The 23,751-nt window shown below is 42.8% G+C and overlaps 1 protein-coding gene across 1 annotated transcript in view; it reads left to right on the forward strand.

The window, feature by feature from the left end:
• The window catches only part of LOC143929764 (LIM domain-binding protein 3-like), a 110,561-nt gene extending 87,207 nt beyond the window's left edge, over positions 1–23,354 (forward strand). The window contains exons 9-11 of the mRNA XM_077453740.1: positions 5,531–5,651; positions 18,841–18,956; positions 19,237–23,354. Coding sequence (XP_077309866.1) covers positions 5,531–5,651; positions 18,841–18,956; positions 19,237–19,326 — 327 coding nt within the window. The 3' untranslated portion in view covers positions 19,327–23,354. The remainder of the gene's footprint in view (positions 1–5,530; positions 5,652–18,840; positions 18,957–19,236) is intronic.
• The last annotated feature ends 397 nt before the right edge of the window (positions 23,355–23,751 follow it).

Raw genomic sequence — 23,751 nt, forward strand, 5'->3', positions numbered from 1 at the left:
ATTCAATTAACTCCTGGTGGGTAACCGCCATATCATCAATATATCGAAAAAAGGTAATTATATGCTCAAGGTATTTACTAGTGTCCCCATTGCAACCCCCTGTACCTGGATGTAATGGGAGGGACCAAACATAAAAATATTCCTTCTAAGGATAAATATGAAAAGATCCAATATAAACTCGCTATATTTGTAGGCAGGTTGACCCAGTTCACACAGATGGTCTGCCACAGCACGTGGTCCTAATTGCATGCGGGATAGTGTTGTACAGGCTTTCAACATCAATGACAACAAGCCAAGCATTCAGGAACAAAAATACCTTTAATGATTTTAATAAGGTCAATGGCATCCTGTACATAAGATAACAAAGATCTCACGCTGGTATTCAGATATACTCGCATTTTCAGTTAAACATCCAGAGATGATAGGACGACTGGGGGGGGGGTCAGTTAAGAGCTAGAGCATAAAAGGTAGTAACTTTGGGTTCCTGAAAATTCAGAAAGGTCCAGGTTTGTTTATCAATCAGGGTTTTGGAGTAAGCTTTGGTAATAATACTTCTATTTTCATTGCAGTAACATTCAACTGTTCGAGAGGTTGGTCTGTACCATCCCCGATTTTGAAGAATATGTGAACACATATGTTCATAATTTGCATGATCCATAACCACAAGGTTTCCACCCTTATCGGCTGGTTTAATTATTAGTTCAACTTTTTTTGTAGCGATAATAATGGCTTCCTAAGGAGTGGAGAGAGATTGTTGGGACGTGACCTCAACCAAGTCATCTCTTCCACATCTTTGGTAATTTGTTGCACAAAAGACCAAATATTAGGATTATTACCCAATGTGGGAAAGTTCTTTGATTTGGGTTGAAGGGGGAAACATTTATTCAATGTAGTTCGATCTCATGGTGGTGGGGGGTCAAGGGGCGAGTCAATAGACTCGTCACTCTCCTCCCACAATTCGATGGATTCTTGAACAACTTGGATGTCTATAATCGTGGGATTACTCCCACCAGTAGAGGAGACCAGATGATCAATGTTTTGTGGCTTGTTATATAACACCTTGAACATTAAATGTCGGGCAAAAAGAAGAATATCTTTAATAATGTGGAATCTATCTCCATTTGCTTCAGGGCAGAAGATTAAACCTAACTGTAATAATTGAATTTCCTCAGCAGTTAGTACATGATATGACAAATTTAAGATTTGGAATTGTGTTTCTTCATCAGGAGTTACATAGTGGGAGGTCCCCAGATTTCGGGACTCCAGAGTTGCTGGTGGTAAAAAAATAGAGGCCACCTTAGGATCAGTTTTAATAGGTATTGACATAGTAGAGTCACTAAACTTAGTGGATGTTATTTTCAGTGCTAGTGTAGAAGAAAAAGAAGAGAGAGCAGATAAAGAATAATATTACCTGTTAGCTTAGGTATTAGTTTAATACCACAATTATATTAGCATATGGAATTAGACATTAGACTACTTGACTGTACACAAAGTATATTATTGCAAGGCAAAAATAAGAAAGCAATGCAATGCACAAGAACAGTAAGTAGATAAATAAGTGAGGCCAGGCACTGAAGTTGGACGAGAGGGCCTGGCTTGCAGTCTCCACCCTAATTTATCCCAAAGGTGTTCTATCGGGTTGAGGTCAGGACTATATGCCGGCCAGTCAAGTTCTTCCACACCGAACTTGTTCATCCATGTCTTTATGAACCTTGCTTTGTGCACTAGTCCAAATCATTTGGTGGAGGGGGGATTGTTTTTCAGGGGTTGGGCTTGGCCCCTTAAATTCAGTGAAGGGAACTGTTAAGGCATCAGCATACCAAGACATTTTGGACAATTTCATGCTCCTAACTTTGTTAGAACGGATTGGGCATGGCCCCTTCCCCTGTTCCTGTTCCAACATGACTGTGCACCAGTGCACAAAGCAAGGTTCATAAAGACATGACCTCAACTCAATAGAACACCTTTGGGATAAATTTGAGACTGCAAGCCAGGCCTTCCCATCCAACATCAGTGCCTGACCTCGCAAATGCGCTTCTGGAAGAATGGTCAGACATTCCCATAGACACAGTCCTTAACCTTGTGGACAGCCTTCCCAGAATAGTTAAAACTGTTATAGCTGCAAAGTGTGGGAACACTCTATATTGAACCCTATGGACTAAGACTGGGATGCCATTAAAGCTCATGTGCATGTAGAAAGGTGTCCCAATACTTTTGGTAATATAGTGTATACAATAGGCCATGATATATTAAATATAATCTCCTGATATCTGGTTTCCCCTATTAAGTCAATGTTCGGTATATAACCCCTGACTTGACTCTTCAGCCAGCTAATGGTGGGGCCCAAACTGTATGGTGGTGAGCTTATTACTTTCTCTTTAAACCTGCATGCAGTGATTTGTATTTAGAATTGTAGGCAAATGTACAGTCTCCTAGTGTACTGAATTTGCTAAAAAGTGGTGAAATAGGCAACATTGCAACCACTCACTAATCCTCGTGCACATGAACAGTGAACCTTATCCTGGATACTTGACAGGCTGCAGTCCTCAGAATCCTGATCCTTGGCTATCTCCAGTACTCTGTTTCTAACAAGCCCAGTCTCTCTAGTGTTGGCACAGACTGGCCCAATCAGCAGGTCTCTACTCTATAGTCCTCAGCAGCAACAGCCTCTTAGTGGTTTAGTCCTCAGCACACACAGGCAGACAGATCTCTTTAACTCTGGTCCCCGCACACCAACCCTCCGTGGCTCTCTCTCTCTGGTGGAGTCGCTGGGATGCAGACAAACTGGCCTTTATAGTGCCAGTCCCCAGCAGCAAGAAGACGTTCTCAAAAGTTGAGGAGAGAAACTTGTTTATCTCTCCTATTACAAAATGTCCTTGGCTTTTCTAGTAATTAGCCCTTTTTAATTTCACAGCGCAGCTTTTCTTCTGAACTACATTTCCCAGTGTCCTCTGCTGTTTCATCCATGAAGGAGGGGGGTGCTGCTGCAAGTCTCACTTTTTTAACTGCTCTGCCAGCAGGGAGGAGGGAGAAATAGGCAGAGAAAAACGCAGTCACTGGAGGGGGAGAAAAAAACAGTCAGAGGAGCACCAAGCTACATGGCCTAAATACTACCATGCAAAGAATTCCAGGCAGCTGATATTATGACAAAGTTAGGCATTTTTGGTAGCTCTATGTAAAAATACATGTAAAAAATACATAATTGAATTATGTGGTCTTATTTTAAATCTTTCTGAAACTCAGGCTTTAGTACCATTCATTGCAGGGCCTTGGGTTTTTAAATGTTATTGTATTGAGATAAGGGGTTGAGCACACTCTTAGGTTGCTTGTCATTTCCAATTGGGCATCCACATTTAAGCAGGACTCTAGATTTCAGTGGACTTTAAATAGTTTGTTTGGCTCAAGCTGGTTTATACAAACTACTTACTTTAACAAATGCAGCAGATGCATAAAGTATACAGTGCTGTGTCCCGGCAGCACCCTGGAGAGGCGGGCAAACTATGTCATGATCACCACCTCAGCCAATCAGAAGAAGCTTTGTAGTCATTCATAGAATAAAAAGCTGTCTGTCGATAGCTGAGCAGCACTCAGTCCGACTTGACTTTCTTCCTGGAGAACACAGCTCTGTATACTGTATGTAGCTGTTTATACAGCACTCACAGATGATGCATCTGTTAGAAAAGTAAATGGCTCATTTAGACCAGCTTGGTCCAAATGTGTTACTTACAATTCACTAAAACCTGGATATTAGCTTTAAAAATGTAATAGCACTTATTCTACAAGGTTAGCCTGTATATCTTAAAGTGTATTTTCACTTTTATAACATCTACTTTATATTTCTGTTACATGCAAAACTTAAAAAGTATTCACAGACTGTAGCTTACCTTTTTTTAGATGCTCTTTTCAGAGCCCTTAAGCAAGGAAGAATCCTAGGTAGCTCTTATTGTTTATGAGGGGGGCTGGCCAGCTGTGTAATTAACCCTGTCTGTACTGTGCAGGAAGATTTTTTTATTATCAATTGTACCTAGATTTGAACACTGTCTAGCTGGCAAAAGGTTAAAGGTATACAGGCTTGGTTTCTTGCATTGTATGTTAATGAGGACAGATTTAGGACAGGCTCACTCTAACATTGTGTAAAAAAAAACTTGCAGTAGTAGACATATAGTTAGGTTTTCTCAAATTTGAGTGAAAAAATGGAAATACGCTTAAAGTGGTTGTATGCCCTTTTTTAAATATTTGTACCTACAGGTAAGCCTATGATAAGGCTTATCTGTAGGTAAAATGAATATCTCCTAAACCTGTACGTTTTAGGAGATATTCACTTTGCATGTCATGTCCAGTGTTCTTTTGCTAAACTACTCAACCACTCCCACTTTCACATCTATATAACATAAAGGTTAACTACTGTATACTGTATCCAAGCTAAGGAATCTTTGAGAAAGGATAGGTAGAGTACAGTGGACATAGGGAAACCCTGAATTTCTGAAAAGATCAAGAAGTTATTTTGCCACTTATAAAACAGATACAGTATAACAAAATGCTTCCATTAGTATACTATACACACTAAAATGGAGTGAAAAAGAGAAGTTCATTGTTAGGGCTCGTTTAGATTTGCGATTGGGGTGGCAGTGAAAACGTGCGGTCAGGCCGTGTTACTGCCCCTACCCACTTAAGCTGCAGAGGCAATGGATGGGGGTCTTTACATGCTTTGCAGCTACATAAAAAAAATTATCTCCCTGTCATGTTTGGTGGGCAATACCTCCACCAAATGTGACCCATTCAGACATATGGCAATGCACATGTTTGTGGCTGGGTGGTGTGACATTTACAAGGCTAAAACAGGCAGTGAGGAGATATATCTCCTCACTGCGTGCCAAATGCTTCTGAAAAACAATCTGACCATGGATCAACATTCAGAGGGACAGAATCTTTGCTGAATGTCTAAACCTAGCCTTAAGGGCCGTACACAGGGGCACCGAATATTGTGCGACACCGGCCCGTGTGTATGGCAGCCAGTCTGACAGAAGCTGGCCATTAGGCCAACTTCTGTAGAAGTAGCATGACCAACAAAAGGTCTGATAATCTGCATTAAATCAGCACTGGAGTGCTGACCAGTGTGTTCTGGCGAGGGGGGGGGGGGAGTCCCCCTGTCAGAACACAATAGCTCAGTGGAGGAGATCACTGTACTAACATCGCATAGTACAGAGGCTCTTCCCAAGCTCCTTAGAAAAGAGCTTTAGAGTTTACATACAATTTAAAATAATTTGGGGAAAAAAAAGAAAAAAGCACATACTTAAAAGTATAACAAAATCCCCTTCTCTGAAATGGACATGGTGTCCTGTGCAAAGAGGAAGAACAGTTCCTGTTTAATCCCCTTGCCAAATAGTTACTAAACTTAAAAAAGGAATGACATGCCACAGTTTTTCTTAGAGCTTTAAAAGTTACAAGAGCTTGTCATATTATATTTAGGTATTAAGTCTCGTGCTGAAAATTTGAAAACTATTCAAAACACTGTCTTCTCTCCTTCCAGGAAGTTATGCATGCTCTAAGGCAGACCTGGCACACTACCTGCTTTGTCTGTGCTGCTTGCCGGAAGCCATTCGGTAATAGCCTTTTCCATATGGAGGATGGAGAGCCATACTGTGAAAAAGGTAACAAGGACAACTGCAACATGGAAAAACAATTACAGTCTCATATTTCTTTACCTGCTACAGGCTCACAGTTCATTATAAAAATACAGTTATATGTTCAGGTTTTAGTTCTTTTGCTAAAAATGATAACTGATGCATCACACAACGCTAAGTACATGGTTGTTCCACAGCCCCTGGAGTTACCCACTGACTATAGACAAGAAGAGACTGCTTATTAGAAAAAGAAACGTGCATTAAAATAGTTATAAACTCAAGGTATGCAAGGTATGTGTGTACAAATAACTCATAGGCGGTGGGTTATGTTGCAAGCATTATGTTTGCTTAACTTTGGGAAACGGGGCAACATTGTACATTTTTTTTTACACATTTTTAAACAACTTTGGTGTCTGAAGATTCCAATGCTGGGTGTTGCTGGACATCAGGTGTGCTCATTTTGCCACCAAAATCAGGCTTTTGAATGACAGTTTAAGCAAGTTCCAAATCCAGTTACAATGTCATGCACAAGCCTCGGAAAGTGAACCAAAAACTTCCTATACTTTCCCTGGCTGAACCAAATCCTTCTTCTATGCCACGTACACACGACCAGTTTTTCCGTCAGAATAAACTCTGACTGATTTTCCGACAGAGTTCAGCTGAAACAGTCTTGCCTACACAAGAGTCCAATCGTCTAGAACACGGTGAAGTACAACACGTACGATGGGACTAGAAAAAGAAAGTTCAATAGCCAGTAGCCAATAGCTGCCCATGCGTCGTTTTTGGTCCTTCGGAACAGCATACAGACAAATGGTTTTCCCAATAGGAATTGATTCAGTCGGAAAGATTTAAAACATGTTCTATTTCTAGGTCCGTCAGAATTTTCTAAAAATAAGTCTGATGAGGCCCACACACAATCGGACTATCTGATGAAAAGATTCTGTCTGACTTTTACTGCCGGAAAGTCCGACCGTGTGTACACGGCATAACTGTGTCTCACATGCTCCCCATCCCACACACTGTAGCTCACAATAGGAAGGTCATAACAACAGAAGCAGTGTTATTAATTTAGAAATTAGCAGAATTAGGTGTGGCCAGGTTTTGATTGAAAAGCCATAGGTTTGCGAACCAGCAGTGACAACACTGATAGCTGCACCCATGCAGCATTTTTTTTATCCCATTGTAGTACTAGCAGGCACAACCAATATTAGTGGCAATTCTTCTCTGAATTTAGGACCAGTGCAGCATCATTGACAAACCATCACAGAAAGTCACATTAGGTGGACTTCACTGTCAGGCTCAATGGATATTTGCGGGACTTTGCATTGGACTAAGAGATAACTGTAAGTGCAGATTTACATACAGATGACACAGCACATATCTTTTAATTGGATGCCATAGTTCTACCTTATTGTCTACCTTTTACATGTGCCCAAAATAAGTTATCATGTAAAGTAATACACTTGGGGGCCAAAAACATGAATACAAGTTACTTGCTAGGGGGAGAACCTTTGGGGGAACCATGATGGAAAAAGATCTGGGAATTCTAGTAGATCACAGGCTCAGCAATTGCATGCAATGCCAAGCTGCAGAAAGCTGAATAATAGCATGCATTAAAAAGGTTATTTACTCAAGGGATAGGACTATAAGTATTCTGATTTACAAGACTCTCATTTGGCTGCATCGTGAGTATGCTGTCCATTTTAGGTCACTAGACCTCAGGAACGATGTACTGGAATTGGAGAGACAGAAGAGAAGGGCAAGAAAGCCAATAAGTGGGAAGTGTCAATAATTGGAAAAAACTCTTAGATGGACACCTTAGAGAATGCAGTATACAGGAATATGGGAAATGGTATTGACATAAACACACTTACACACACTTATTGTTAAAGAAGGAAATCAAATCATTAGCACAGTCATAAATCTTTCTTTTGGACTTTTAGTACCGGGGGGGTACTTCCCTCTTTGACTTTATTTCGTAATGACTTACTCATCTATTTGCTCTCGATCAATTTGTAACAATTTTTTTATTTTGGCTTTAAAAAAAAGCTGAAATGTGTTACTTTAGACCTCTTTCACACTGAGGCAGTTCTCAGGCATTTTAGAAATAGCTCCTGAAAACTGCCTCCCATGCTGCCTGAATGTGAAAGCCCAAGGGCGGTGTGCTTGCGGGATGTTAGAAAAAGACCTGCAAGCAGCATCTTTTGGGGTGGCGCTACTCATTGAAATTTATGGGCAGCGCTTCTGAAGTGTCTGCAACATGGGCGATTTTAACCCCTTTTTCGGCCACTAAGCGAGTTAAAAGCGCCCTGCTACTGGGCGAAAAGCCAAGCTTAAACAGTGCTAAAGTGCTGCTAGAACGAGTGGCGCTTTAGCGCTAATGCTCAGGCAGCCCCAGTGTGAAAGTAGCCTTATAGTGAGTATAAGTGCCCTTTCTTAATAGAATAATGTTAATTTGTTTGTCTTCCATTTGAAAGACTCAAATGGAAGAAAACCATGAAAACAGTCTTGTTTTATTTAAAGTGGACGGGTGTGTGGATAGGTACACAAAGCATAATATTGTCAGCACCACATATATTTTATCTTGCTGTTTAGATGTACAGTCCTGTATGAGACAGAAGAAATTCTGGGCTATTCAATTCAGCATTTTGCTTGTTTAGGCCTCATTCACACTTGGGCATTTGCAATCGCTGGCAGAATGGGTCCTGCCGGCGAATCCAAATTGTGGTAAAATCATGGTAAAACATGCAATGCATGTGCCATAATTCTTGGCACTCCAAATGCATTGCAATTTTGCCACACAGCAGAATTGCATGGAAATCACAGCTAAGCCCGCCTCGCTGAGCCTTTAAAAATCACGCATAGCTCGATCCCCAAAAAGGAGCAAGAGCTTCTTTTGGATGACAAACACCCATAAAGCAGCCCATTGAAGTGAAGATGGAGTAAGATGGGGAAACATGTAAATTGCCCTTATAAATTCGGAGCAGGAAAGCTGATTCCCACAATGCGAGATCTGAGCAGGGTCTTATTGTTGATGTCAATATTTATATTGGTGCAGATTAAAGGGAAGATGATAATTAGCATTTTGACATTATTGCACATTTTTCAGCACCCATATTACAGTTTTTTTTATTTGTTTATTTAAAAGTATCAAGAAATAAATACATAACTTTCACATGAGTTTTTATCAAAATGGGTATTGAAAATGACAAGCCTTCAGATCCAGCTCTTCCAACTCTCTGGGTTCTCCTGGCTCAGTCTTTAGTTAAAGCACCCAGCTACATGGGTTCACTCCCTGGCCTTTCAATAGAGGATCTTTTGGCACCCCAGGCTCTCCACCGACTCTCACAGATTCCTTCAGTCCCCTGGACTCACCTAGTTACCTCAGCTCACCCAGTCATCCAGACTCACTCAGCTATCTGTACTCTCCCAGTCCTGTGGGTAAGGAATTTCACCAACATGGATTACTGTCTCCTGAGTAGAGCGCTTCTCCTAATGGGAGTACACCGTTCTCTTGGCTGGAGCATACACCTCTCCCCTAAAGGGAGCACCCACCTGTATCCAAACGAGAGCCCTGAGCTATGGCCATGCCTTGCTTATAACAAAAGTGCTTAGCTGCACACTCACAGTAAGACACAGGATTGGAGACTTCTCATCCAAATCTCTTCGAAGTCGCCAGGCTCTAGACCCCGATTTGGGATTACAAAACCCGGAGAGAACTAAAAACCCCAGTCTTCTCCGCTCAGACACAGTACTCCAGAGCCCCTCAAGCTGTATCCTTGATAATCCGGAACATCTTCTGCCCATACTAGCACAGTGGCAGGGCCTAGCGTTGTCACTGTATTTAATCCCAATTCCAAAAAAGTTGGGACGATGTGTAAAATCTACGTAAAGACAGAATACAATGATTTGAAAATGTCATCCCATATTTTATTTACAATAGAAAAGAGAAAACATATCAAATGTTTAAACTGAGAAAAATTACTTTTTTAAGAAAAAATAGGGTAATTTTGAAATTGATGGAAGCAAAACATCACAAAAAAGTTGGGACAGGGCCATATTTACCACAATTTAGCATCCCCTCTTCTTCTAACAATACTCTTTGAACATCTGGGAACTGAGGGAACCATTTGCTGGAGTTTGGAAGAGGAATGTTGTCCCATTCTTGCCTGATACAAGATTCTTACTACTCAACTGTCCTGGGCCTTTGTCGTATTTTAAAATTTAAGATACACCAAATATTTTCAATTGATTGAAAAGATCTGGGCTGCAGGCAGGCCAGTAAAACACAAGGACTCTTCTACTATGAAGTCATGCTGTTTTCATAGATGCACTATGTGGTTCAGCATTGTCCTGCTGAGATATACAAGGCCTTCCCTGAAAAAGACATTGGGGGAGATTTACTAAAACTGGATCACTCAGAATCTGGGACAGCTGTGCATTGGAGCCAATCAGCTTCTAACTTCTAATTGTTCAATGAAGCCATGACAATAAAACCTGGAAGCTTACTGGTTTCTACGCAGAGTTGCACCAGATTTTGCACTCTCCAGGTTTAGTAAATAAACCCCATCGGAGCATATGCTGCTCTAAAACCTGAATGTATCTTTCAGCATTTATGGTGGCTTTCCAGATGTGTAAGGTTCCCATTCCATTTGCAATAAAACACCCCCATACCATTAGAGATGCAGGCTTTTGAACTGAACACTGATAACAACCTGTAATGTCCTTCTCCCATTTCGTACGGAGGATTCACTGGCCCATGGTTGCCAAAAAGAATGTGAAATTGCAATTCATCTGACCACAGAGTAGTTTCCCACTTTGCAACAGATCGTTTGAAATGGGCTTTGGCCCACAGAAGGTGGCTGTGTTTCTGGATCATGTTCATATACTGTATGGCTACTTCTTTGAATGATAGAGCTTTAAATTGTAGTTTTGAAAGGCACTAGGGATGAGCTTCGTGTTCGAGTCGAACGTACGTTCGACTCGAACATCGGCTTTTCGTCTGTTTCGGCGAATACCGAACGTTATGGGCCCTTCGCCCCAAATTCGTGTGGCGCTCACGGGCCCACAATGCAGTGCTGGCTCATGATTGGCCAAGCATGCACTGTGACCCCGCATGCTTGGACAATCACAGCGCCGGCAGCGAGGAGAGCCAACATTGCCTGTGGCCAATCATAGCTAAGGCTGTGTAGTACACGCCCCACACTATATAAGGCCGCCAGCGTGGCGGCCTTGTGTAGTGTGTTGGCAGCTGTAGGAGTTAGTGGGTGTTCTGTGTACCTTCAACACAGTATACACCGTTCATTATCGGCCTATTTTGCGTACTTGCTCTTCTGTAGTGGTTTTTGTCTGCGTGTCCTGACCGCAGTATACACCATTATATCCACCTATATAGCTAGCTATCTTGCTCTTTTTAAATAGAGCTTGCAGTCAGTTGTAGGAGATTGTGCGTGCTGTCTGCGTGCCCTGACCGCAGAATACACCGTTATATCCACCTATATAGCTAGCTATCTTGCTCTTTTTAAATAGAGCTTGCAGTCAGTTGTAGGAGATTGTGCGTGCTGTCTGCGTGCTCTGACCGCAGAATACACAGTTATATCCACCTATATAGCTAGCTATCTTGCTCTTTTTAAATAGAGCTTGCAGTCAGTTGTAGGAGATTATGCGTGCTGTCTGCGTGCCCTGACCGCAGAATACACCATTATATCCTCCAATATAGCTAGCTATCTTGCTCTTTTTAAATAGAGCTTGCAGTCAGTTGTAGGAGATTGTGCGTGCTGTCTGCATGCCCTGACCGCAGAATACACAATTATATCCACCTACATAGCTCTTCTCTAATTGAGCCATCTGCAGGAGTTAGTGGGTGTTGTGTGTGCCTCCAGCACAATATACACTACCCAATTGCTGGTTTTCCCATCTCCCTTCAGGCCATTACCATGTCTGGAAGGCCAGCAAGGAGAGGCAGACAGGCACGAGCCGATAAAAGAGGGCAAGCAGGCTCTGTGTCTAGAGACAACAGTGCTGGTCGTGGACGCGGTGCATCGTCATCATCAGCACGTGGCCATGGGACACGCTTGTCCTTCTTTTCGGCAGCTGGACATGTTGAGCCGCAACATGCCGAAGACTTGGTAGAGTGGATGACCAAGCTCTCTTCATCCTCCTCATCCTCTCTCACCTAGGCTCACGGTACTAGCAAAGCAGCTGCCAACGCATCGTCTTCCCTCCTCTCAATGTCATCATCAGTGACTCCTTCCCTAGACCCACCACGTCCTCCTGAGGAGTCTCCTAAACTCGTTGAGCACAGTGTTGGGTACATGCTCCAGGAGGATGCCCAGTGTTTTGTAGGCTCTGATGATGATACTCAGCTAGAGGAAGGCAGTAGCGTGAGCGCAGAGAGAGGGGATGCTCAAGAAGGACAGCAATCTGGCAGTCATGTTCCACAAGCTGCAGCATACTGCCAGGTTTGCTACAGCGATGAAGAGGGAGGGGATGATGAGGGCACTGACTCCACGTGGGTGCCTGGTAGGAGAGAGGAGGAGGAGGAGGCACATGTCCAACGAGGCAGGATGCCCTCCGGGGGCCAGCCTAGGGGCAGCATACCGACTGAATCACACCGGAGAGCTCCGCCTGTGCAGGGTGCGCTGCCTTTGTGCATTATTCTAAAAGTTCTTTGGTGTGGGCCTTTTTTGAGACGAGTGCATCAGATCGCACCGCTGCTTTTTGCAACATATGTCTCAAGCGTATCTCGCATGGCCAAAACATCAGCCGCTTGGGCACCACATGCTTGACCAGACATATGTTGACCTGCCATGCAGCTCATTGGCAAGCGTACCTCAAAGACCCACACCAAAGAACAAAGCGGACCTCTCCTTGCTCCTCATCAGCTGGGATCTCCAACCCCACTAGACCTTCAGTCCTCTCTGAAACCTGCTCTGAGAGGAATGAAGGTGTAGCAGTAGTCTGATTATAGCAGGCAAATGTGCCTGCCCCAGCTGCTGGACCGCCAAAACAAGTTAATTCCCAGCCATCCACATGCCCAGCGGTTGAATGCTAGCTTGGCTAAATTGCTAGCACTTCAACTGCTGCCTTTTCAGTTGGTAGACTCGGCCCCCTTCCGTGAGTTTGTACAATGTGCGGTTCCTCAGTGGCAGGTCCCCAAACGCCACTTTTTCTCACGGAAGGCGATTCCGGCTCTCTACCGGCATGTGGAAGGCAATGTCCTTGCCTCGCTGGACAGGGCGGTCAGCGGTAAGGTGCATATTACCGCTGACTCATGGTCCAGCAGGCATGGACAAGGGCGTTGCCTGTCTTTCACGTCCCATTGGGTCACTCTCCTGGCAGCTGGGAAGGATGCAGGACAAGGTGCAGTAGTGTTGGAGGTTGTTCCGCCACCACGCCTCCAAAATGCTACTATTTGTTGTGACACACCTCTCTCCTCGACCCCCTCCTCTTCTTCTTCCTCCATGGCCTCTTCCAGTGCTCTGTCCTCAGAACCAGCGGTGCTCCGTAGGCGTTCCAGGGGCTACGCAAGTACGCAGGCAAAACGATGCCATGCCGTGCTTGTGCTGTTTTTTTTGGGGGACAGGAGCCACACTGAGGCAGATATTTTGTCAGCTCTGCAGGGGCAGGCCGAGAGGTGGTTGATGCCATGCCAGCTTAAGCCAGGAATGGTGGTTTGCGACAATGGCACCAACCTCCTCTCTGCCCTCCGACAGGGACAACTGACCCATGTGCCCTGTGTGGCTCACGTCCTTAACCTGGTGGTGCAGCGGTTCTTGGGCAGGTACCCGGGTTTACAGGATGTCCTGAAGCAGGCCAGGAAAGTCTGTGTGCATTTCCGCCAATCATTTAATGCCTGTGCTCGGCTGGCTGAGCTCCAAAACGAGTTGAACCGCCTTATATCTGACATGCCCACAAGGTGGAACTCAACGTTGGCCATGCTGTAGCGGCTGCACATGCACCAGAGGGCCATCAATAAGTACCTGTGCGACTACAGCACCAGGACAGGGTCAAGGGAGCTTGGTTTTTTCTCACCACGCCAGTGGGGCATGATCAGGGATGCATGCACTGTCCTGTCACCATTTGAGGAGGCCACAAGGATGGTGAGCAGTGACAGTGCATGCATCAGTGACACTGTACCTCTTGTCCACCTCTTGGAGCATACGCTGCGTGGAATAATGGACAGGGCACTTGAGACAGAACAGAGGCAAGAAGAGGAGGACTTCCTTGCCTCTCAAGGCCCCCTTTATCCAGACACTGTTCCTGCTGTGCCACCCATCACACAGGAAGAGGATGAGGAGAAGGAGGAGGAGGAGGATGATTGTGTCAGCATGGAGGTGGAGGCTGGCACTCAGGATCAGCAGCAGCAGTCTTGTAGGGATGATTTACAGTCCCAAGAAACCCGTGGACTTGTACGTGGCTGGGAGGAGGTAGCTGCAGATCACGTTGTCCTTAGTGACCCAGAGGACTCCGGACCGAATGCCTTAGCTAACCTACGCTGCATGGCCTCCCTGATCCTGCAAAGCCTGCGGAAGGATCCTCGTATTCTTCGGATCAAGGAGAGGGACCATTACTGGCTGGCCACTCACCTTGATCCACGGTACAAGGGAAAGGTTGCCGACCTTATCTTGGCGTCGCAGAGGGAGCAGAGGATGAGACATCTCCAGGAGGCCTTGCAAAAAGGTCTGTGCAATGCGTTCCCAGAGACTGGGAGGTTACAAACTCCTGGTCCTGGACAACGTGTTGCTGAGGCATCGGTCAGAAGGATGGTGGAGAAGGTGGCCGTCTGACCGATGCGTTCAGACAATTTTTTAGTCCGCAGCCCCAAGGTATGATTGGTTCCAACAACCATCGCCAGCGTCTGATTTATGCAGGAATACCTAGGGGCAAGGTCAGACTTGGACACCTTTCCCACCGAAAATCCTCTGGCTTACTGGGTCTTGAGGATGGATCACTGGCCAGAGCTTGCACGGTATGCAATTGAGCTACTGGCCTGTCCTGCATCCAGCGTTCTTTCGGAACGCACCTTCAGTGCTGCTGATGGCTTTGTTACGGATCACAGGGTGCGCCTGTCCACCGACTCAGTTGATCGACTGACCTTCATCAAGATGAATCAGTCTTCGATCACCCACAGCTACCAAGCACCTGAAGATGATGTAACCGAATAATTTTTTTTAAAATATCACATGCCTTCAAGACTGCCTATGCTGATGCTGAGTGACTGTCCTGTTATGTTGATTGTCTATCCTCTTCCTCCTCCGCTGATATGTTGGAAGAACATTTTTGGTTCTGGGTGATGCCACCAGCCCAATTTTTCAGCCCCTGTTTAACAAGGGCGTTTAATTAAAATTTTTGATGCAATGCTTTGCAGCAGGGCTCATTCCTGCACCACAACTAGAGTGTATGGGAGAGGTTGCAGTGTCGTGGCACCAGCACCAGTGCCTAAGTCCCAATTTTTCTGCCCCTGTTTAACAGGGGCGTTTAATTACAATTTTTGATGCAATGCTTTGCAGCAGGGCTCATTCCTGCACCACAACTAGAGTATATGGGAGAGGTTGCAGTGTCGTGGCACCAGCACCAGAGCCTAAGGCCCAATTTTTCTGCCCCTGTTTAACAGGGGCGTTTAATTACAATTTTTGATGCAATGCTTTGCAGCAGGGCTCATTCCTGCACCACAACTAGAGTATATGGGCGAGGTTGCAGTGTCGTGGCACCAGCACCCACCAAGAGTCACTTTGAGGGCGTACAATGTTGTGGCAAAACCAACACCTTGTTCCGCCATTTCTGCAGAGCATATAGGGCAGGCCCCTACTTTTAAACATCCAACTTACAAATGTCTCCTACTTACAAACGGAAGGAGACAACAGCAAGATGAAAAAAGACGGACGGCAAAACAAATTATACAGGGGTGATAACCCTTCCCTATGTTTTCCAAAAAGCTTAAAAATAGATTTTTTGACTGGAGCTACACTTTAAAAATGTACCAGTTGAAAATTACAAACAGATTCTACTTAACACAACAAACCTACACAGTCCCTGTCTTGTTTGCACCGCCTGTATACTGCTGTTCTGAGTATATAGGGCCTGGGGGCACCACGCCTTTCCTTTTTTTAATATGGGTACGGGGTTCCCCTTAATATCCGTACAAGACCCAAAGGGGCTGGTAATGGGCAGGGGGGGCTACCCATGCCATTTTTCTCAATTATTTTCATCCATATTGCCAGAACCAGATATAACATTAAAACCGCAAGCAGTTTTAAATGACGTTATTTCCGTTAAATGTCATTTTGTGCAGGGACTGTTCTAAACACGGGAAACACGTGGCACTTCACAGGCATACTATAGACACCCCCCAGGCACGATATTTAAAGGAATATTTCACCTTTTTTCACTTTAATCGTTATTAAAATCAGTGCTCCCGCCAAAACAGACATTTTTAAAAACATTTTAGGCATTGACCCATGTCCCCTGGGGCAGGAGCCAGGTCCCCAAACCCTTTTTAGGACAGTATCTTGCATATTAGCCATTAAAATTAGCACTTTTTATTTCGAACGTTCGAGTCCCATAGACTTCAATGGGGTTCTAAAGTTCGTACGAATTTTCGGTCCGTTCAAAAGTTCTGGTGCGGTGTTCGGCTCATCCCTATCACAGACAGTGATTTTTGGAAGTATTCCTGAGCCCATGCAGCAATTTCCATCACAAAATCATTCATGTTTTTTAATGCAGTGCCATCTGAGGGCCCACAAATCACGGGCATCTAATATTGTATTTCGGCCTTGTCTCTTGCACACAGAGATTTCTTCCGATTTTTGGACTCTTTTGATGATATCATATATTGTAAATGATGATATATTGAAAGCCTTAGCAAATTTACGTTGAGGAATATTATTCTGAAATTGTTTGACAATCTTTAGACCCAGCTTTTCAAAGATTGATGAACCACTGCCCACCTTTACTTCTGAGACCCTCTGACTCTCTAAGATGCTCTTTTTATACCCAATCATGTTACTGACCTTTGGCCAATCAACCTAATTAGTTACAATATGTTCTTCCAGCTCTTCCCTATTATTACCACTTGCTTTGCCAGCTTTTTGTTGCCCTGTCCAAACCTTTTTGAGACGTGTTGCTGCCATCAATTTCAAAATTACCTTTTTTTTTTTTTTACAGAGAAGTGTGGGATTTCAAAATAACAAACATACATACTTACCTAATTCCCCTGCCTCATTTACACCGAGGAGTGAGTGATCAAAGACTGCTGATTGCTCAGTTCTTGGTCTTCAGTGAGCAGAGAGCCAGTAACTATTAGTCACCGTTCTGCCCCTCTAGTTCTCATTGGACCACTGGGCTGTGGAGGGGGTGGGAGCAGCTGGTTCAGCCTTTCAGCATGCTCAGGCAATTGGGTGGATCCCAACAATAAAGTTGGGATTCCTTCAGAGCCTAGCCTGGTTGAGTGACATTAGCTGACAGCAGACTTTAGCCCACTATAGGCTGAATTTGGGTCACAGGCGTGCAGGATTAAATGCACTCCTGTGACCCACAGGAGAAGTATGGGCAAAAGAGCTTTGAACCTACTTATACTTTAAAATTGCACATTTTATCAGTTCAACCACTTGAGACCCACGCTATAGCCGAATGACGGCTACAGAGCAGACCTCCTTTGCCGGGACTACGTCTATTGACGTTGTCCCGTGCACGAGCGGCCTGCGCGACCCCTGAGGGGCGCGCGCGGCGTGCTCTGTGATCGGCGAGTCTATGAGACTCGCCTGATCACTGATCCGAGCAAGGGGTTGATCCCGACCCCTTATCACATGATCAGCTGTCAGCCAATGACAGCTGATCATGTGATACAACGGAGCCGGTAATCGGCTACTATTCCTCCTCACGCTGACAGAAAAAAAAAGCCGATCACCGGCGGCCGTGATCGGGACATCAGTCCCGATCACGGCCAGCCCTGCCAGTGCCCAGCTGCCCCCTGCCAGTGCCCACCTGCCCCCTGCCAGTGCCACCTCATTAAGAAATAAGTGCCCCATCAGTGCCACCCAGCAGTGCCCACAGTGCCACCCAGCAGTGCCCACAATCTGCCTCAACAAAGGTGCTGCACCCCAGTGCCACATATCCGTGCCCATCAGTGTCATCTACCAGTGCCCATCAGTGCCGCCCATCAGTGCCCAGCAGTGCCACCTATCAGTGCCACCTATCAGTGCCCATCAGTCCCATCTATCAGTGGTACCTATCAGTGCCCCTTAGTGCCACCCATCCGTGCCATCTTATCTGTGCCCATCTGTGCCGCCTTATCTGTGCCTATTAGTGCCGCCTTAACTATGCCTATCAGTGCCCACCAGTGCAGCCTATCAGTGCCCATCAATGCAGCCTATCAGTGCCCACCAGTGCAGCCTATCAGTGCCGCCTCATCAGTGCACTTCAATGAAGGAGAAAAATGACCTGTTTGCAAAATTTTATAACAAACTATTAAACATGATTTTTTTTTGCATCTTTTTTTGTTTGTTTAGCAAAAAATAAAACTCCCAGCTGTAATTAAATACCACCAAAAGAAAGCTCTATTTGTGGGAAAAAAATTATAAAAATTTCATTTGGGTACAGTGTTGTATGCCCGCGCAATTGTCATTCAAAGTGCATCAGCGCTGAAAGCTGAAAATTGGTCTGGACAGGAGGGGGGTTTAAGTGCCCAGTAAGCAAGTGGTTAAAAATGTCATATGTTTTCTATTGGGAATAAAAATTGGGTTTTTGAGATTTGCAAATCATTGTAATCTGTTTTTATGTAAATTTTACATAACTTTTTTAGAATTGGGGTTGCAATGAATGCAAATGGTTACTAATTATAGGAATTATCCTCCCCTCCAAAAACGACAGATTATCTAGTTCCTTCTTTAACCTCAGTAGAAGTTGTCATTACCTGCACCACAGCAGGCTTGACACCTTTGTATCACTAAAAAACTGTATACATTGAAAGCTTTTATGTGAAACACTAAGCAATTTATTTCCACTTGTCTAAGAAATAGCAAGTGACTTATGAGAAGTGATCACTTCAGTTTTCTAATGGGTACTTACTATGAATGTTCATTAAGGATAGATAAGGTAATGTTTGCATACTAATATGATTTTAACACAGCTCTGAATAGGAGAAAATATTTGGGATCATAGTGATATCAAGAAGATATAGATCAACCAGCTCATAGCATACTTGTTTGCTTTGCAGATTATGTTGCTTTGTTCAGTACAAAATGCCATGGATGTGATTTCCCTGTTGAAGCTGGAGACAAGTTCATTGAGGCCCTTGGCCACACCTGGCATGATTCTTGTTTCATCTGTGCCGTGAGTATTACTTTCCACGTGACCATCATATCTTGTCATAATCAAAACAGGTTTTGGAATGTGCATAAAAAAAGAAGAGAAAAACCGCAATGTCAAAAGTAAAGTAGCATATTTTTCTGCCACGTCTGATAATTTTGTGCTTTGCAATGTGAGGTCCAATAAAGTAGACAAATGTATAGGCCAGGCTATAGTCCTTTAGTTAACAATTTAACTACACATGTTAAAAAAATTGAAAAATTATTTAGGAAACATTAAATAACATAATAATTTTGGATTACAGGTTTGTCATGTGAATCTGGAGGGCCAACCCTTTTATTCTAAAAAGGACAAGCCTCTTTGCAAGAAGCATGCCCACGCCATCAATGTGTAAGAAGTACCAATGGCTCCTTTGCTGGAGGCAAGCGGCCAGGAGAAAAGCAAGCCTATTGATCAACACACGTTTTTGCATGTTTTCAACACTGAAAATGATGATGCAGTTAAATCAGTTTTATAAATCTAAAAAAGCAATACCATCGTACAACAGAGTACAATGCAAATGTTTGTTTTAAGAAATTTAAGAAATGTATGCAAAGTGTATATGTGTAATGTTTGACAGCTAACGTTGTTGTGCCTGTGTGATTTTTTATTTTTATTTTTTCAATTATCAAGGATTTGTTAAAATCTAAATCAAGAGCTCTAGTAGATGGGTATAAACCACATGTGTAGTATTATTCAGTATACCTAAATGGACACATGGAAAAATGCATTTCAGTTTTTACTCGTCACCACTGACTTATAAGCAATCCTTGAAGTTTGACAGAAATAGAATCTTCTGCTAGATTCATCATATATCCTATGGTGGCTGAAAAAGTCATCAGAACTTTAGGTTTTAGTGACTGGTATTAAATGATACTGAAATTGTGGAAACGGATTGAATGTTATAATGCTGATTACTTAAGCTTCAAACTCAAAGTCAAGGCCATCGTTTACACTTATGATACATCAAGCACCACTTTCAGAATTAAATTAGCCTCCTGAGTTGTCATGTTTAGTGACAGAGCAGCAATATGAAATGTGTTGTAACTCTGTTTCTAAAACATTACAACACATTGTGTATATAACCACTGCCTGATCTGAATTTACGGCTGTGGGAAAAGTTACCTCCTTGACGCCAAAAGGGTTTATTAAATATACAGTTCTAGAGCAGCTTTGTAAAAGTACATGGAAAAGTCATTGTTCGGATGATGCTGATGGGAGATTGAACACAGAGCTGCAATCCTAGCAGAAAAATAAGCAGAGTGCCAAGCAACCAGATGTATGGTATTTTTAGAGCCGCCGTGGATAGTGTTTTAAAATAAATGAAGTGCATCTTCGCCAAAAAAGGAAGTGCTGCTCTACTGTTTATATCATGGTCCCCCGGCACCTTTCTAAGCATAGAGGGATTGGGCAATACATAGTCTGTCCGCCAGAACAAAATATTCCCAAACCATCATTTAAAAAAAAAAAAAAAAAGGATTTTCTACTTCTAAAATATTGCTATTTTTATTAGTGGGATCACTGTGTTGTTTAATAGATAATACAGCACAGATTCTTTTCTCATTTACAGTCTATAGAGCTTTGCAGGATGACATGCTTCAGATATATGACATTATTACAAAGCCCCAGCTTTACAAGGTTTTGTTTCCCTTCTAGGCTTACAGATTAATTAAATCAAAGCATATGAGAAGGCACACTAAAATACAGTGTAGTGCCTTTTAGAATTAGACTATTTACTTCTGTCTATATCACATTCTTGCAGATTTAAAGCCATTAGAAAAAGTTACAATAGGTCCTCTCCATTTTCCTGATGTCAGTCTTAGAGGTGCCATCTTTCTCCTGCTTTTGCCAGTCTTACAAAATTCTGCAGCTTCTCGTTGGAGAGTTGCCAGTGTCAGTCTGAGAAACAAAACAACAGTGAGGGCTAAAGTGATGTCAGTAGCTCTCCAGTTAAATGCTATAGATTCTGAGACTGATCTAAAGATGGTGAATGGAAGGTAAGGCACATTCTGCTTTAGGAAAGCCAGACAGACAGAAAAAGAACTTTCAGAAAGAGAGCAGCAATGACAGCCCCATATTTTTCTCAGTACAGGTTTCCTTTAAAGTGAACCTGTAGTTGGTCCATGCAGGACAAAGCAACAAGTTTCCTCAATTACCGCCCTCCTCAGCTGCACATGACTAACCCCTTTTTACTCCCATGCCATGCCCTCTGTAAGCCACAAGCTGATGAACTGCAGCTTAGAAAGCACTAAAAGACTTTCTCCCCACATCTGACACCAATAGATTTCTGAGTGGCCAGTAATCAAGCAATGGTGCTGGCACATGGGAGTAACATACCAGGATGCACCAGATATTTCTCATTACATAGAGGTACTGTAGCAGAGCAGTGAAAATGTATGTGCTACCATGAAGGGCTTTTGTCTTGCAAGGGCAAGGCATAGTTTCATTAATGAACAAGAACACTAATGAACAATCCTTTAATGGTAAAGTGTAGATGTATTTTTTATGGTATGAAAGTTAGGGCCAGAGATGGGTGAAAAGTTAAGTAAAGATGCAGGGGGAAATATCTTGTGTAGGTATGTTGGCAGAGTCACGTGCATGTAGACTTTTTACTTTAAAGCTATTTTTTAGCCTTTTTGCTTTATTTCACCCGGTGATCCTGCTAGTAACATACTTCCTGTCTTAGGGTGTCTGCATTCTGGATGAAGTAGTAAACCAAATACCTTTGGACAGCACATTGTCAGTCTGGGGGAGTGTAGTGTTCAGTGGCCCCCTAATCCATGCACCGGCCCCTAATCTACATGTAGTGAGCTGGATGCAGGTATTTCAATGGTGTTTATTTTTTTTGAAGCATGTGATTAGAGCCTGAGGCTCTAATTGGCTTCAAAAAAGGTCTATGTGACAATAGTGAATTAATATTCGCTACTGTGTTCTGCTTTCCTTCCTGGACAATCAGGAATCGGGTCTTAAGACCCAATTGGCTGAGAGGAGAAATTACCATATATGTGGGAGCAGGGGGGGAGGAGCCAAGGAGGAGATGCAGGGGGAAGCTGCCCACGGCCTGGATGGGGTAAGTGCGTGGCTGATGGACAGATGAGCGACAGGGGTGGGGTGGGGGGTTTGACCGACCGACTGACCAACAGAGCGACCAGGGGGTGGTTTGACCGACTGAAAGGAGAGTGGTTTGTTTGCGGCCCCCTCAAAAAAATAGAGCACCAGCCGCTACTGGTAGTGTTAGACTAGCAGATTTACAGTAGATGGACTTGACTAACAAATGAAAGCTGAACTCCAGCTTATACTTTATATGCAGATATTGCATCAGATTTTGTTTGTTTTTGGGATAAAGGTTTTACATTTTTGAATAATGCTGACCATTGAAAACACTCCTGTCAGTTATAAATGTTTTATCTCAACTCTCTAACTGCTACTTGGTCTGCTAATGTAAATTTAAAAATGACAGACTTTCTGGCTGGATCATCAGGTGAAAATAAAGAAAAAAACCTAAAAGAAAATTAAAGCAGTCTTCACATCCAAGAATTAGAAATCTGCAATTTATTATATTTTTGTTTGTAGGTTTAATATTCCTTTATGTGCTTTGAACCATTTTTTCATACTTACAAAGCTGCAAAGACACTATGCACTGCAACCATATAGGTGACAATTATGGACAGCGTGGCTTACAGAATGTTTGCATAGTATCCCTGTAATTATCAGATTTTCTATGGCCCAGTCATGGAATAGTAAGTAATGTAGAATACTAATGAAAAAAATCCAGCAGAGGCTAAGAATTTGAAAGTTGTGCTGTATCAAAGCTGGCCTGGCAAACCTTTATTAAGTAAAATATTGTAGTGTGTGGATGTATCTTTTGTGTGATGATTTAGCATGAGTGCATTTATAGAATTACTAAACGTTAGATAAGCAGATTTTGTATGTCAGAATACCGTTCTTGTCAACAATCTCAATGTGAATTAGGAGATAAAGTAGGTCACACCTTCAATCTGGCCAAAAGTCCCCAAAGAAAGTTAAACCCTATTCATTAACATGTCTAAGAATCTGATAAATATGGTATACAGGCTACATAGCAAATCATGCTTACTGGGGGTGATCATGGATTTGGTCTGAACTTATGTTCAGACCAAAACTGGAATCAAGAAGTTACTCCTGCCAGATCAACTGCAAATACCGTATATATTTATGATGTCATTACCAAATATGGCAATGCGGCCATATTAGGTCATAGATGTGACAAGCACCCCTTTGTTACAGCTTCCTTCTTGTTTCCGTCTGAACCTGAGTTTGGACCTAACCCATGCTTATACAATACTTTTAGCATAGGCATAATTTGCCATTTAAATGCTTTAATAAAAATTAATTTATATGAAACATTTACCTAACTTTACCCATTTTATTTAGTTTTGCCTACTTTTTTTAACTTTTGTAATATATGCAGCTTTTACATATACAGAATTCTTGTAGCAATGGGATGAAAAGCAAATAGAAAAAAACATATTTAAGTACATTTATTCTTACTTGTTACTCATTATTATCTACAAAATAACACGAGTGCCTTTTAGTGTGTTGATAAGGAACTATTTACACAAATATTTAATAGTAGAATTTATAAGAAGTTTATGGAAAATTAAAACCAAATTCTATATGTAGCAAGGCGACTAGCGATACTACTTTATCTAATATTTTCTACTGTAACTAATATTAAACAAAAGTATGTTTTTGTGAAATTTAAAAAATATTTATATAAAAATAGAAAAAAGTAACATTT

This window comes from Lithobates pipiens, unplaced genomic scaffold, assembly GCF_037356315.1.
Source record: "Lithobates pipiens isolate NorthernLeopardFrog02 unplaced genomic scaffold, aLitPip1_a1.2 Scaffold_25, whole genome shotgun sequence".
Classification (NCBI taxonomy): Eukaryota; Metazoa; Chordata; class Amphibia; order Anura; family Ranidae; genus Lithobates; species Lithobates pipiens.